This window comes from Anabrus simplex, chromosome 1 (genome assembly GCF_040414725.1).
Source record: "Anabrus simplex isolate iqAnaSimp1 chromosome 1, ASM4041472v1, whole genome shotgun sequence".
NCBI classification, from domain to species: domain Eukaryota; kingdom Metazoa; phylum Arthropoda; class Insecta; order Orthoptera; family Tettigoniidae; genus Anabrus; species Anabrus simplex.
Window position 1 is genome coordinate 1,574,107,164 of NC_090265.1, and position 15,325 is coordinate 1,574,122,488.

The 15,325-nt window shown below is 42.9% G+C and overlaps 1 protein-coding gene across 8 annotated transcripts in view; it reads left to right on the forward strand.

The window, feature by feature from the left end:
• LOC136858540 (SH3 and cysteine-rich domain-containing protein 3) overlaps nt 1-15,325 on the forward strand; it is a 325,524-nt gene that overhangs the window by 183,637 nt on the left and 126,562 nt on the right. For 2 of the 8 annotated variants that reach the window (XM_067138153.2, XM_068225594.1), the window contains exon 10: nt 13,533-13,700. The exons of 5 other annotated variants lie outside the window; for them this stretch is intronic. In XM_067138153.2, coding sequence (XP_066994254.2) covers nt 13,533-13,700 — 168 coding nt within the window. Of the gene's footprint in view, nt 1-13,457; nt 13,701-15,325 lie in introns of all 8 variants that reach the window. One more of the 8 variants, XM_068225595.1, reaches the window with a different exon arrangement.

Below are 15,325 nucleotides of genomic sequence, written 5' to 3' on the forward strand. Positions count from 1 at the left end.
ATCTGTACACCTCGTAGAGCCTGTTGGGAGATGCGAGCAGTGTGTGGGCGGGCATTATCCTGCTGAAACAGAGCATTGGGCAGCCCCTGAAGGTACGGGAGTGCCACCGGCCGCAGCACATGCTGCACGTAGCGGTGGGCATTTAACGTGCCTTGAATACGCACTAGAGGTGACGTGGAATCATACGCAATAGCGTCCCAAACCATGATGCCGCGTTGTCTAGCGGTAGGGCGCTCCACAGTTACTACCGGATTTGACCTTTCTCCACGCCGACGCCATACTCGTCTGCGGTGACTATCACTGACAGAACAGAAGCGTGACTCATCGGAGAACACGACGTTCCGCCATTCCCTCATCCAAGTCGCTCTAGCCCGGCACCATGCCAGGCGTGCACGTCTATGCTGTGGAGTCAATGGTAGTCTTCTGAGCGGACGCCGGGAGTGCAGGCCTCCTTCAACCAATCGACGGGAAATTGTTCTGGTCGATATTGGAACAGCCAGGGTGTCTTGCACATGCTGAAGAATGGCGGTTGACGTGGCGTGCGGGGCTGCCACCGCTTGGCAGCGGATGCGCCGATCCTCGCGTGCTGACGTCACTCGGGCTGCGCCTGGACCACTCGCACGTGCCACATGTCCCTGCGCCAACCATCTTCGCCACAGGCGCTGCACCGTGGACACATCCCTATGGGTATCGGCTGCGATTTGACGAAGCGACCAACCTGCCCTTCTCAGCCCGATCACCATACCCCTCGTAAAGTCGTCTGTCTGCTGGAAATGCCTCCGTTGACGGCGGCCTGGCATTCTTAGCTATACACGTGTCCTGTGGCACACGACAACACGTTCTACAATGACTGTCGGCTGAGAAATCACGGTACGAAGTGGGTCATTCGCCAACGCCGTGTCCCATTTATCGTTCGCTACGTGCGCAGCACAGCGGCGCATTTCACATCATGAGCATACCTCAGTGACGTCAGTCTACCCTGCAATTGGCATAAAGTTCTGACCACTCCTTCTTGGTGTTGCATTTGCTCTGTCAGTCAGTGTATTAACACCTAGGTACTTACAATGATCTCCAAAAGGAACTTTCACCCCATCAACGCAGTAATTAAAACTGAGAGGACTTTCCCTATTTGTGAAACTCACAACCTGACTTTTAACCCGTTTATCATCATACCATTGCCCACCGTCCATCTCACAACACTATCGAGGTCACCCTGCAGCCGCTCACAATCATGTATCTTATTTATTACTCTGTACAGAATAACATCATCTGCAAACAGTCTTACCTCTGATTCCATTTCTTTACACATATCATTGATATATATATATATATATATATAAGAAAACATAAAGGTCCAACAATACTGCCCTGAGTAATTCCCCTCTCAATCATTACAGGGTCAGATAAAGCTTCGCCTACTCTAATCCTCTGAGTTCTATTTTCTAGAAATATAGCAACGCATTCAGTCACTCTTTTTTCTAGTGCAATAGAACTCATTGTTGCCAGTAGTCTTCCATGATCTATCCTATCAAATGCCTTAGATAGGTCAATCGCAATGCAGTCCATTTGGCCTCCTGAATCCAAGTTATCTGCTATATCTTGCTGAAATCCTACAAGCTGAGCTTCAGTGGAATTACCTTTCCTAAACCCAAACTGCCTTCTGTCAAACCAGTTATTAATTTCGCAAACATGTCTAATATAATCAGAAAGAATGCTTTCCCAAAGCTTACATGCAATGCATGTCAAACTGACTGGCCTGTAATTTTCAGCTTTATGTCTATCACCCTTTCCTTTATACACAGGGGCTACTATAGCAACTCTCCATTCATTTGGTATAGCTCCTTCAACCAAACAATAATCAAATAAGTATTTCAGATATGGTACTATATCCCAACCCATTGCCTCTAGTATATCCACAGAAATCTTATCAGTTCCAGATGCTTTTCTAGTTTTCAACTTTTGTATCTTACTGTAAATGTCATTGTTATCATAGGCAAGTTTTAATACTTCTTTAGTACTACTCACCTCCCCTATCTGGACATTATCCTTGTAACCAACAATCTTTATATACTGCTGACTGAATACTTCTGCCTTTTGAAGATCCTCGCATACACACTCCCCTTGTTCATTAATGATTCCGGGAATGTCCTTCTTTGAACTTGTTTCTGCCTTAAAGTACCTATACATACCCTTCCATTTTTCACAAGTTCCTTCAATTTCTCCTTACTTCCACAACCATTTCATCTATATCATAACTCATTCTTCCAAAACATGGAAGGTAGGCTTAAACGGCAAATATATACACGGTTTTAAGTCCTGAACTGATAAAGGAACACGTTTGCAAATAACATTCGCTCTAAAATTAAATTTTGAATAATTTCACTGACATCAATTAGCAATCCGCTCTCAGATGCGAAGTTGCCAATTTTCAAATTAGCTATCTATCTCCATCATTCCAGATGCCTATACCCCCTGTGGGTGGGGGCTAAAATTAAGAATACACCCACGGTATCCCTTGCCTGCCATTAAGAGGCGACTAAAGGGGACGACCAAGGGATGATGGAATTGAAACCATGAGATTACTTGTGATTAGAACCATTATGTGAGGAACACCATGGGACTGGGCGTTGCCTGTGATTAGTACCGTCGTGTGTACCTGGCATCACAGACTGGCGTCGGTGCGAGAGAAGCTGCCGTGCGACGCGCCGCGCTGAATTACGTAGGCTCCCCCCGTATTCAGAACGGGTCTGCGTTACTATGAGCAGTACCACTACATGAAGAGCACCCTGGGTCTGCCTTGCTCGTAATTAGTACCACTATGTGTGGACCACCACTGGTCTACGTTTGCTTGTGAATAGTGCCTTTATGTGAGGAACACCATGGATCTGTTACCTGTGGGCGGTACCATAATGTGTGATTCGTGGGTCTACATTGTCTATGATTAGTACCACTGTGTGAACAACACCATGAGTATAGTGGCCTGTGATAAGTTCCACTACGTGAGGGACACCACGGAAATACCGGCGCCCGTTATTAGTTCCACTAAGTGACGATCACCATGGGTCTGTGTTGCTTGTAAATAGTACCCTTATGTGAGGAACACTATGAGTCTGTATTGCCTGAGTGGTGCCATTATGTGTGACATACCATGAGTCCACGTTACCTGTGATTAGTACCACCATGCAAGGAACACCATGAGTCTACGTTACCTGTGATCAGTACCACCATGCGAGGAACAGAACACCATGGGCTACGTTACCTGTGATTAGTACCACCATGCGTGGAACAGAACACCATGAGTCTACGTTACCTGTGATTAGTACAACCATGAGTCTACGTTACCTGTGATTAGTACCACCATGCGAGGAACAGAACACCATGAGTCTACGTTACCTGTGATTAGTACCACCATGCGTGGAACACCATGAGTCCACGTTACCTGTGATTAGTACCACCATGCGAGGAACAGAACACCATGAGTCTACGTTACCTGTGATTAGTACCACCATGCGTGGAACACCATGAGTCCACGTTACCTGTGATTAGTACCACCATGCGAGGAACAGAACACCATGAGTCCACGTTACCTGTGATTAGTACAACCATGCGAGGAACAGAACACCATGAGTCTACGTTACCTGTGATTAGTACCACCATGCGAGGAACAGAACACCATGAGTCTACGTTACCTGTGATTAGTACCACCATGCGTGGAACACCATGAGTCCACGTTACCTGTGATTAGTACAACCATGCGAGGAACAGAACACCATGAGTCTACGTTACCTGTGATTAGTACCACCATGCGTGGAACACCATGAGTCCACGTTACCTGTGATTAGTACCACCATGCGAGGAACAGAACACCATGGGCTACGTTACCTGTGATTAGTACCACCATGCGAGGAACAGAACACCATGGGCTACGTTACCTGTGATTAGTACCACCATGCGAGGAACAGAACACCATGGGCTACGTTACCTGTGATTAGTACCACCATGCGTGGAACAGAACACCATGAGTCTACGTTACCTGTGATTAGTACAACCATGCGAGGAACACCATGAGTCTACGTTACCTGTGATAATACCACCATGCGAGGAACACCATGAGTCTACGTTACCTGTGATAATACCACCATGCGAGGAACACCATGAGTCCACGTTACCTGTGATTAGTACAACCATGCGAGGAAGAGAACACCATGAGTCCACGTTACCTGTGATTAGTACCACCATGCGAGGAACACCATGAGTCCACGTTACCTGTGATTAGTACAACCATGCGAGGAAGAGAACACCATGAGTCCACGTTACCTGTGATTAGTACCACCATGCGAGGAACACCATGAGTCCACGTTACCTGTGATTAGTACCACCATGCGAGGAACACCATGAGTCCACGTTACCTGTGATTAGTACCACCATGCGAGGAACACCATGAGTCCACGTTACCTGTGATTAGTACCACCATGCGAGGAACACCATGAGTCCACGTTACCTGTGATTAGTACCACCATGCGAGGAACACCATGAGTCCACGTTACCTGTGATTAGTACCACCATGCCAGGAACACCATGAGTCTACGTTACCTGTGATTAGTACCACCATGCGAGGAACACCATGAGTCCACGTTACCTGTGATTAGTACCACCATGCGAGGAACAGAACACCATGAGTCCACGTTACCTGTGATTAATACCACCATGCGAGGAACACCATGAGTCTACGTTACCTGTGATAATACCACCATGCGAGGAACAGAACACCATGAGTCCACGTTACCTGTGATTAGTACCACCATGCGAGGAACACCATGAGTCCACGTTACCTGTGATTAGTACCACCATGCCAGGAACACCATGAGTCTACGTTACCTGTGATTAGTACCACCATGCGAGGAACACCATAAGTCCACGTTACCTATGATTAGTACCACCATGCGAGGAACAGAACACCATGAGTCCACGTTACCTGTGATTAGTACAACCATGCGAGGAACACCATGAGTCTACGTTACCTGTGATTAGTACCACCATGCGAGGAACAGAACACCATGAGTCCACGTTACCTGTGATTAGTACAACCATGCGAGGAACAGAACACCATGAGTCTACGTTACCTGTGATTAGTACCACCATGCGAGGAACAGAACACCATGAGTCCACGTTACCTGTGATTAGTACCACCATGCGAGGAACACCATGAGTCCACGTTACCTGTGATTAGTACCACCATGCGATGAACACCATAATTCTGCTTTACCAGTAATTATGAGCAACAAGCATCATCTCAGAATATGAGGCATTGTAAATTGGATCCACTGATTGTTTTGGATCCATGGTCATTTTTAATCACCGTTTTAGATTTTAGTCAGTGGATATATTTTTCCTTTTATTATCGTTTAATTTCGTTGCACCTCGTAGCATTAGGGGCCGATGATCCTCCTGAGGGTGGGAGCGATAGAACAACTTCCATGGTATCCCCTGCCTGTCGTAAGAGGTGACTAAAAAGGGCCCCAGGGGCTCTCAACTTGGGAGCGTGGCTTGGTGACCACGGGGCCCTTAGCTGAGTCCTGTCGTTGCTTCCACTTACTTGTGCCAGGCTCCTCACTTTCATCTATCATATCCGATCTCTCTTGGTCAACTCTTGTTATTTTCTGACCCCGACTGTATTAGAGTAGAACGCAGCCCGGAAGGCGGTTTCGTTGCGCAGAGATGGACAGAAATATGAGGTGCGGTGATGCCAATGTGACTACTCATAACAGCATGTATGTGTAAACAATTTTTCATCCAGTTATATCTTGAATTCCAAAGCTTTGACCTATATTTTTTGTGGGCTTTAAAGTTTTCTAAAAGTCCAAATTAATTTTTAATATCAAACCCCGCGAATGTGTAGAGGAAAATTTTCGAGATATTAAGGAAAGGAAAAATAAGGTGAGAGAAATTAAAGGCGAAGGGCAGACAGCATAACAACATGAATGTGTAAACATTTTTTCATCCAGTTATATCTTGAATTCCAAAGCTATGACCTATATGTTTTGTTTCGTAAGTTTCGTAAAAGTCCAAATTAATTTTTAACATCAAACCCCGCGAATGTGTTGAGGAAAATTTTCGAGATATTAAAGAAGGTCCAGTTTCAATGCCGTAGGATATTCGCCATTTTTATACATATCAAATAATATTGTACGCAGAACATTTTTATTGAAATCATCGAGGACCGTCACTGGCTTCTTCCTCTAAGGGTTCTTCTCTGGCGACCTGAACACCGCATTATTTTTATTTCCGAAGCTTGTTTTATCCTCTGTACTGTTTGCAGGCGGATACCACCTTTGAAGCGTGGCAACATGGCGTTCCTCACCTTCTCCGCCTATGAACGCCTGCTGCTGCATGCTTACCAAATACAAATACACTTTAAATACTATTTCCTTCGCCTGTCGACGGAATACTTGTCTTTTTGCTCTTCCTGGATCTATCGTACACATGCAAATAGTTCCCTAAATTCGTTGATTATGATATTTACAAATAAAACTCTAAACATTCACTCGTGACCCGCACAAACAGGCATCTCTTACTGAAATGATTCTATTGGCTCAGCGGAAAACACGTCATACTACAAAGCGCGCGAATGTTACTGCGCAACCCTCTTCAAACCGCCTTCCGGGCTGCGTTCTACTTTAGTGCACTCGAGGCCTAGGGAGTGTTTCATTTTCACGCCCTTCGTGACCCTTGTCTTTCTTTGGCCGATGAAATAAAATGGCGTATGGCTTTTAGTGCCGGGAGTGTCCGAGGACATGTTCGGCTCGCCAGGTGCAGGTCTTTCGATTTGACTCCCGTAGGCGAACTGCGCGTCATGATGAGGATGAAATGATGATGAAGACGACAGATACACCCAGTCCTCGTGCCAGAGAAATTAATCAATGGGGGTTAAAATTCCCGAACCTGCCGGAAATCGAACCCGGGACTCCTGTGGCCAAAGGCCAGCACGCTAACCATTTAGCCATGGATCCAGACTCTTTGGCCGATACCTTCATTGTTCGAAGTGTTGGATCCCTTCCATATTTTCTCTTTGATTAGTGTTATATAGAGGATGGTTGCCTAGTTGTACTCCCTCTTGAAACAATAATGACCACCACCACTATCAGGGGCCGATGACCTAGCTGTTACGCCCCTGTAAACAACAGTCATCATCATCATCATCACCGGATGTCTAGTTCAGTTAATGACAGTGTCCAAAGCTGGCATTGAAATACGACTATTGTGATTCGTTATTAAATGTTTCTAGTCATTCGAGAAGATTGTACAGTTACTCAAAAAGAAACCATTGAACCCATACATAATAATGTTTGTCGTTAGTATCCAGTGTTTGTATCTACATGGGAGGCGAATTGTATTTTAATAGCAATTTAAATTACGTCTGATGAACTATTAAACGCGGGGAATATACAAATCCATGCGCTCATTCTGAGTGACTATACACAGCAGGTATGACGCTGGTACAGTCTAATTTCAAGAAGTTGAAGCTTCGGACTGGCTTACAGACTGCAGAAAAGTATGATATTATTTTTCAGACTGACAATGAAGGTGACACGAGATAAAACAAAGAAATAATCAACTCCGTACAACAGCAATTCAAATCGGAATAGTTCTCACCCCTTGAAACAATATGGTGGTGGCAATTATTGTTTCAACACTGATCAGAAGAGGGAAAGGATGAGGTCCGACGTTTCGAAGAATAAAGATATCTGCCAAAGTAAGAGAAGGGTGTCGAAATGCGTGAACTTGAAAGTTCCCTAGGTCTCGCAAACCTAGTACCGATGGGCCCGGGAGAGTGCAAGTGTTGACCAAGGGAGGTCGGACAATGGAGATGAAAGTGAGGAGCTTGGCATAAGAAAGTGGAATCACTGCCAGATTCAGCTAGGGGTCCCAACTTTTAGTCATTTTTTATGGCAGGCATGGGATACTATGGATATACGCCTACAGAGGTTTCATCGAAACAATTATACCGTATTATACTCCCTGCCATATAAACGTACACACTAAGAGCACAACCTCACTCATTCTCCTCTGTTATACAGAAGGTAGTGATTTATAGTTGTTTCTAACTGTTGGGTTCGATACAGTGTCACTAACCATACAGTTTAAGGACGTCTTACAGTTACTGTTTATCATGCTCGTTGTCATGGTTGCGAGATGTACGTATTGCACTGCCGTATTGTGAAAATTACTAGTGTTACATTTGCTGTTATAAGTAAAGCCTATTTTCTTTTTCTGCATGATTATAAATCTGTTTGGGCAACACCAAGTAAGCAGAATTGTGGCTTGTTCGAATAAAGCATTTAATGACGTAATTGGTGTTAAATGATGAACGCAGTATTTTATTAATACGGTCTTATCCCGTCCAATTCGTGTGTGGTAGGCTATAGAATGTAATTAGGATATATAAGAAGCAAGACAAATCTACAAGAACTCCTCCGAAAAGGAAAGCAACATTACATCTTCTATAAAGGTCAGTTCAGTTAAAATGGAAGGTAATTTCGTTATCAACCTAACCTAACCTAACCTAGCCTAACCTAACCTAACCTAACCTAACCTTGTCTTGTCACGACTTTGGTATGGTTGCAGACTTAGCCTTTGTACATTCTTATGGACTTTCGGCACATGTACATGTAGTATAGTAGTGTGTATTATTACAGCGTGGTTTCACGTAAGTCCGGCAAGTAAAAGCAAATTTCAAGAAGGGAGCTGAATTATTTACACCAAGCAAACACCGAAGAATACAGTTATAGTAATGCGTATATCAAAATAAAGGCAGAAATATATAGCATTAAAGTAAGTAAGGGTGAGAGCTTGAGCTCAGTGAGCTCGAAAACCGACTTAATTATGAATATTTTGATTGATCATTTACGTGAGTAAGGTAACCTCCATTAATGAAACTTGAGTTTTGAGGTTAGTTTGTTGATGGTATGTCTCATGATTTCAATATGTAACTAGTCAAGTTGGCAGCAGTGATGAGCAATTAACAAAAAGAGAACAGGGTGGCGATATTTTCTTTTTAGTGTATAGCCTAGCGTGACGAGTAGTATTAATAAGGACAATGCAAAACTAAGACGGAAAAGAACGTGAGTTGAAGGACTGTGGGCAGGGAAGGCGAAGAAAGAAGTCTGTTTCCCAAAAGCAGAAGTAAGTTCAGATCTACCTGGAGGTTTCTGGTTGCCATGCACGTCAGTGAGAAACCTTTTAGAGCATGCTTAGCAATGTTTCTGGTTATCATTCACATCAGGAAGGAACCGCTTAGAGTATGCTTAGCAAATGTTTCTGGTTGCAGCGAGGAATCTTTAGTGTATGTTTAGCAGAATTTTATGATTGTCATATCAGTGTTGAGTCTTTTAAATTTGAAATTTAGCATAACCTTCAGTTTATTTTACAGGAATATGATTAAAAATTAACATGTATCTCACTCATGAAGTCCTGTTCCACATTTTCTTGAAAACAAGTCACACGTAAGGTCATGTTTATTATTTCAATCGGAAAGAATGGATCTCATTTTATAATGTCACGTCTCCCCCTCTCCCCCACGCCTTTATTTTGATTTTAGGGTGCTTCTTTGAGAATAAGCATATGTCGAAGAAAAATATGAATATTTTTAGAAATGTATTAAATTATGTATCTATATTACTCTTCAATCTAACCTGCTCATGCTTAAATCTCCTCTCTCTCCATCTTTGTCTATGTTTCTTTTTAACTATTTATATTGTGTTATGGAAACAGAGAGATTTTTTATTACATTACGAATTAAGTTTCAATTTAAGGTTCTCATGTCTCAATTAAGCAATTTTGTGATCTGTAAAATGTGAATGTTAAGTATATTTTATACTCAGTATGTTTGGAAAATTGAGGGTTGTGTATGATTGAAGCTTGGCATATAGATTAGCCATAGTAAGGTTAGTTTCGGTAAACTCTTTCACATAACTTTCGTCCCTACGGAACTTCTTGCATCTTTATTGTTTTGATAAAAATACTTCCCGCTTCGCTGTTGACTGACATTCTCACCTGGACAACATTTGAAACTCCTTTAGATTACGGTACTAACCTAATTACACTTCTGCTTGCTCTATCCTCTAACCTGCACCCACAACAAGAAGCGCATGTAAGTTTGTCAATTAACCTCCCTATCGTACAAAATGAAGTTCAAGTTTCACAAAAAGAGCTTCTTGCGACCTTAAGTCAGAAATCCCTTCACTTTCATAAACACTCCTAAACTAGGATATGATGAGAAGTCAGTCTTCATGCAGCATATTCATCATGGCCGGTATCACAGATTGATAGCTCAGCTATTCAGATTTGGTGCTGAAGATTATGGGTTGTCTCATTTCATGATGGAGCTTGTTCAAAAATCAGAAAGCCAGATAATATGGACATAGGAACTCAAAAAGAACCGTATAGATAGAAGGGGACTATGCAGATACGGAACGAAAGTATTGTTGGAATGTTTTAGTGAAACATACATGTCGCGTGAAAAGAATCTCTGGACTACCAGAGTGATTAAATAAGTAACGCACATCTTTCCTTTGCTGTGAAATTAGATGTTGGAGAAAGGCCCCATTTTGTATAGAGCAACTACAAACCTTGCTTGGCACTGCCAGGAAGTTTCATTGTTGTCGTTACCATGGTAACAAAATAGTTTTGTTGTAAAATGGCTGCTGCACATAAAGTACGTACAAGGTAGAAAGCTGTGATTGATTTTATTTTTGTGGCGTAAGAGATCGTTGAAGCCGACCCCGCGATGTAGAGGTAACGTGCCTGCCTCTTACCCGGAAGCCCCAGGTTCGATTCCCAGCCTCGTCAAGGACTTTTACCTGGATCTGAGGGCTGGTTCAGGGTCCACTCAGCCTATGTGATTATGGGGTGGTGGTGGTGGTGGTAATTATTTTGTGGAGCTATCTGACAGTGAGATGGCCACCGATCTTGGAAGCCAAGAAAACCACCGAGAGGATTCGTCGTGGTAACCATACGACACCTCATAATCTGCAGGTAACGCCGTCCCTCAGGCCGGGAGATTTGTTACGGTGAAGGAGATGCACAGAGAAAATGAGGGGGTTGGCGGCCGTGGCCTATAATGGGAACTGGCCCAGCATTCGCCTTAGTGCAGAAGAATGGAGAACCACGGAAAATCCTTCTGAGGACAGCCGATGGTTGGGGCCAGCCGTGAGGTGCAGCCCTGTCCTGTCTCCCGAATGCAGAGGCGTAGAGGCACGGTAGAGCCGTGACCACTCTTCCTCTGCTCGGTTGGCCGGTCAGAGTGCAGAGCTGTTGGACCATGAACCAGCCGTGGCCACTTCAGAGCCGAGACCCACTCTGCATCCACCGACCGAGATCGTTTATTCGTAGGCAATTAAAAAACGTATAGGGAGATCAGGCAGTGGATAGAAGTACAGTCAGTCGTTAGGTAAGCTAAGTATCAGTGTCACGAGGTAAAGCGATACTGTCAGTATACAACAATTAGAGCTTTTGCACATCAAGAAATGGAGCTAACAGAATAATGATAATAATAATAACAATAAACAACAACTTTGTATGGCCTCAACTGCGACCGCCTGGGTGACCTGTACGTCAGTTTCAACACAAAGAGATCGCGCCAGTGTAGTTACTGCAATCAGTCCTTCTATAAGCGAAACCGAAACTCTGTGTAGATTGATAAGAATGCTGAGTATGCACAGTTAACAGAATAATGTTTGAAGATATAACTATAAAAGCAGACACAACTAAAAGAAACAGTAATAGAATATTAGATGAAATTAAAACGGAGAAATTAGTGAAAGTTTTGAAACTAGCTTACTGGCAACAAAGGACGCATATACAAATATGACAACCGAGTAAATGGAATGACAAGAATGTTACACAAGGTAAAAAAGGGGCAACTGATAAGATGTAGAATTTTAAAATAAAGAAAAGACTTTTTAACAAAATGCAATTGTGTGAGTGAGATATATAGAGAAGCACGTGATTATTCCGGAATGTATGACCAAAAGAACATTAATTTAGTAGAATTTTGTGTAACAAAAATATGACAAGGAAGAAAGAAAGTAAGAAAAGAGGAATGAAAGAATGGATAATCTGTGAATCTAAGTATAAAAGAGTAAGTTTTTCCTTAAAAAGGAAGCCATTCCTTCCAGTGGCGACTGAGTTAACCTTTAAGTTTCTCAGTCTGTCGAGCACCATTTATATCACTTTAACATAGGTACCCGTAAAATGTATTCCTTTAGTGCTATAAATATTGTATTTCGTGCTTCGAGTCTTCAGTGACAAAAAAGATGAGGATCGTTTTATGTCATGCGAAGGAGTGAAGAAAGGAGTCTGTAGAGAGAAAAAGTCCGAATATGAAGGAAGATCAATATTCATTAAATACAGGATTGAACATATTGGGGAAACAGAAAAGTTAACAGCAAAGGTCCCCTTTTTGGTCTCCTCTTACGACTGGCAGGTTATGAACGTGGATGTACCGGACGCCTCCTCTCACAGGGGTAGGTTTGTAGTGTATAAACACAAACACCCAGTCCACGAGATAGAGGAATTAGCCAGACACGGCTAAAATCCCATCCGGGACAGGAATCGAATTCAAGGCCCTCTGGACCGAAGACCGCTACGAATTATCATCATCATCATTGTTTACACTTTTATATCCTAGAGGACGGAAGATAAAATAATAATAGATCAAGGGCGGTCAGAAACGAAAGAGGGCAGAGAGAGACAGGTCCGGCTGGACCCCCGATATTGCAGCGTAGGCCTACATCTCATAAGGTTTAACACGCTGAGGGCTGGGTATTTTTTCAGTAAGTTTATAATTTAAAATGAATCGTATCACTGAAGAAGGGGTTTCTGTATATAAGGTTGTATGATACCGGAGTAGGCTACTTTTCAGCAACTTATTCTTAATTGGAATTTATCACGAATAAAACAAATTTGGTTCCCACACGATAGTTCTAGAGTTCACGATATGGACTGCATAGTTCTTACAATACCTGCCTCTAAATTGGTGTGAAGTTAATTGTATTGTTAGGTATGAGATGACTACTAATTTTCTGATAAACAACAACATTAACGGATTGTAATTCTTAATGATTATACGTTAGTTTAATGTTGTGTGTAACTTGTGACATGTAATTTTTACTAATACGTTACTAACACGCCGCGTATGACCCTCCATCCTTTCCCTACATCACCACCCGCCTGTGTGTACCGCACGATCTATTCTCCAACCACCCTCTTTCTTCTTGGATGTTCGGTGTGCACTTCTCTATCATTTTATTAATTCGCTCTCAATATACTTACCTTCCTTGGCTTTCTTACTTATTTTACTAACTTCTCGCTTCCGTGGTTCTCGACTGTGTGCCCCCTCTCACCTTGAATGGTTGTTGTGGCTCCCTCTGCCCCGCTTGCTGACCCTTCCGCTCCAGAACCCGCCGAGATCGACCTCATCTACCAGGTGTTGAAGCAGGCTGGGGAGATAAGCAGCAGTCGTTCTGCCCCAGTGCCTGCAACCAAGGCAGTTGACATCAACGGCGGGGGCACAGCTGGGTCCTCGGCTGGCTCCAGCGTGGGGTCTCTACACCGGCGCAGCACGCAGCAGCCCCAGCTTATGCTGCGCGGCGCATCCAGTTCCCTGACCGTGGGACCTGTGCCTCATGCATCCAGTTCAGGTCTGCCTTCAAGGCCTCACATTACACAAGCTTCACTAGCTACTCTAGTACCTTAGGACTTGGGGTAAGATGGCCACCATATTCAGAATTTGGAAACTTCCCCCAAAAAGTCGTCAGTGTAACCATAATTAAGATAGCAACGAATGCTTATCCCATGTCACATAATCGTTCCTTTGTTGCACTGCTAACACCCCAATGAGATGCATTGGGTAGATAGGCCCCTAGTGTCTTATCACACTCATTAATTGCAATCAGGCGTGAGGGTAAAACAGGATAGGATCTTCTCCACATAACAATGGAAAATTATGATCCACTTTGTCTAGAACGTGAAAGTTTGCTAGCCTGATGTAGGAGAGCTTTTAACATAACACTTACATTGCAAATAATCTCCCGCTGCCTTGTTTGTCTCCAATATAACATTTGCCTTAAAGCGTTAGTTGTTCTCTTAATTATGATTAGATGGTTATTTCAACTTAGACTTCAGCGCTCTGCTGCTTTACATATTCTTTGTGCGTTATGTTGTGTAATCAAATATTGTATTAGATTAAAGAAAAAGAACGCAATACTATCCCTGTGAGTTTTCTTACCGAAAAACTAGTGGCCACTTTACCCACGTCCTGCCGTATTTAAACCTAAGCCTCTACGGGTGTGCCTTGAACCTCAGTAATTCAGCTTCTAAAGGAAAAGGCCGAAACTCCCGTGTTGCTTAGGTGAATGACACAAATCCAAACCGGTCACATTACCTATCAGGATAGAAATACAGGGCACTTGTAATATTGTAGATACCTTCCTTTTAGGTCGTAGACAAGACATTCGTGTTAGTTAGTAATGTGTTAAAAACGAATCGGTATGAGCTAATCAATAGTGATTATAATTTTTAGTCTATATTTTATACGTCAGACTGCATGCAAATTGCCTTTAGTGAGGGTCAGATTCTTAGTTTGCTCGTATAAATAACATCCTTTAGATTCTACCGTATTGTTTTACGTTTTTCGTGTCTGCCTTTCACTGAATAGTCATATCAAAGAGGATTGGTTCCGTTATGTTTGTATGAGGTTCTGATTGTTATTTGTGTGTACTTGTATATTGTGTCTTTGTATGAGTACATAATTTATTAATTAGAGATGTTCATTAATAATTCTTCTACAGCATTTGTACGTGCTTTGAAATTTTAATAGTGGCAACTGTTTAATCACAACAGATACCGAATAAATACATGCTTCAAAGTTCTACTGCTCATCGATGGAGTCAAGCAGTGTTGTGTGATAACTGTCACCAACTATGCGATAGTCGATGCCGTGATCCCTTGAATAGTAGAGTCTGTTGCTTACCAAGTATTTGGAACAGTTCTGAATCGAGCGATTTCTTCATCATAGGGATTTAGTCGAAGACAGAAGTACGTAAGGTGGATGGTAGAGCATTTTCCAGCTCTATTGACTGAAACGATTTAAACACGGCTTCTGCGAGATGCACTGGAAAATGTTCATGTAAATGGTGGGTCGGTTAGTGCAGGAAGTGTGTCCGGGGTCTCTTTCTCCAAGCCAGCCGCAGTTTTTGTTCCAAGTATTTAGTGCAATACTCATCCATCATTTTACAGGAAAAGGTTCGACGATATGTTGCTCAAC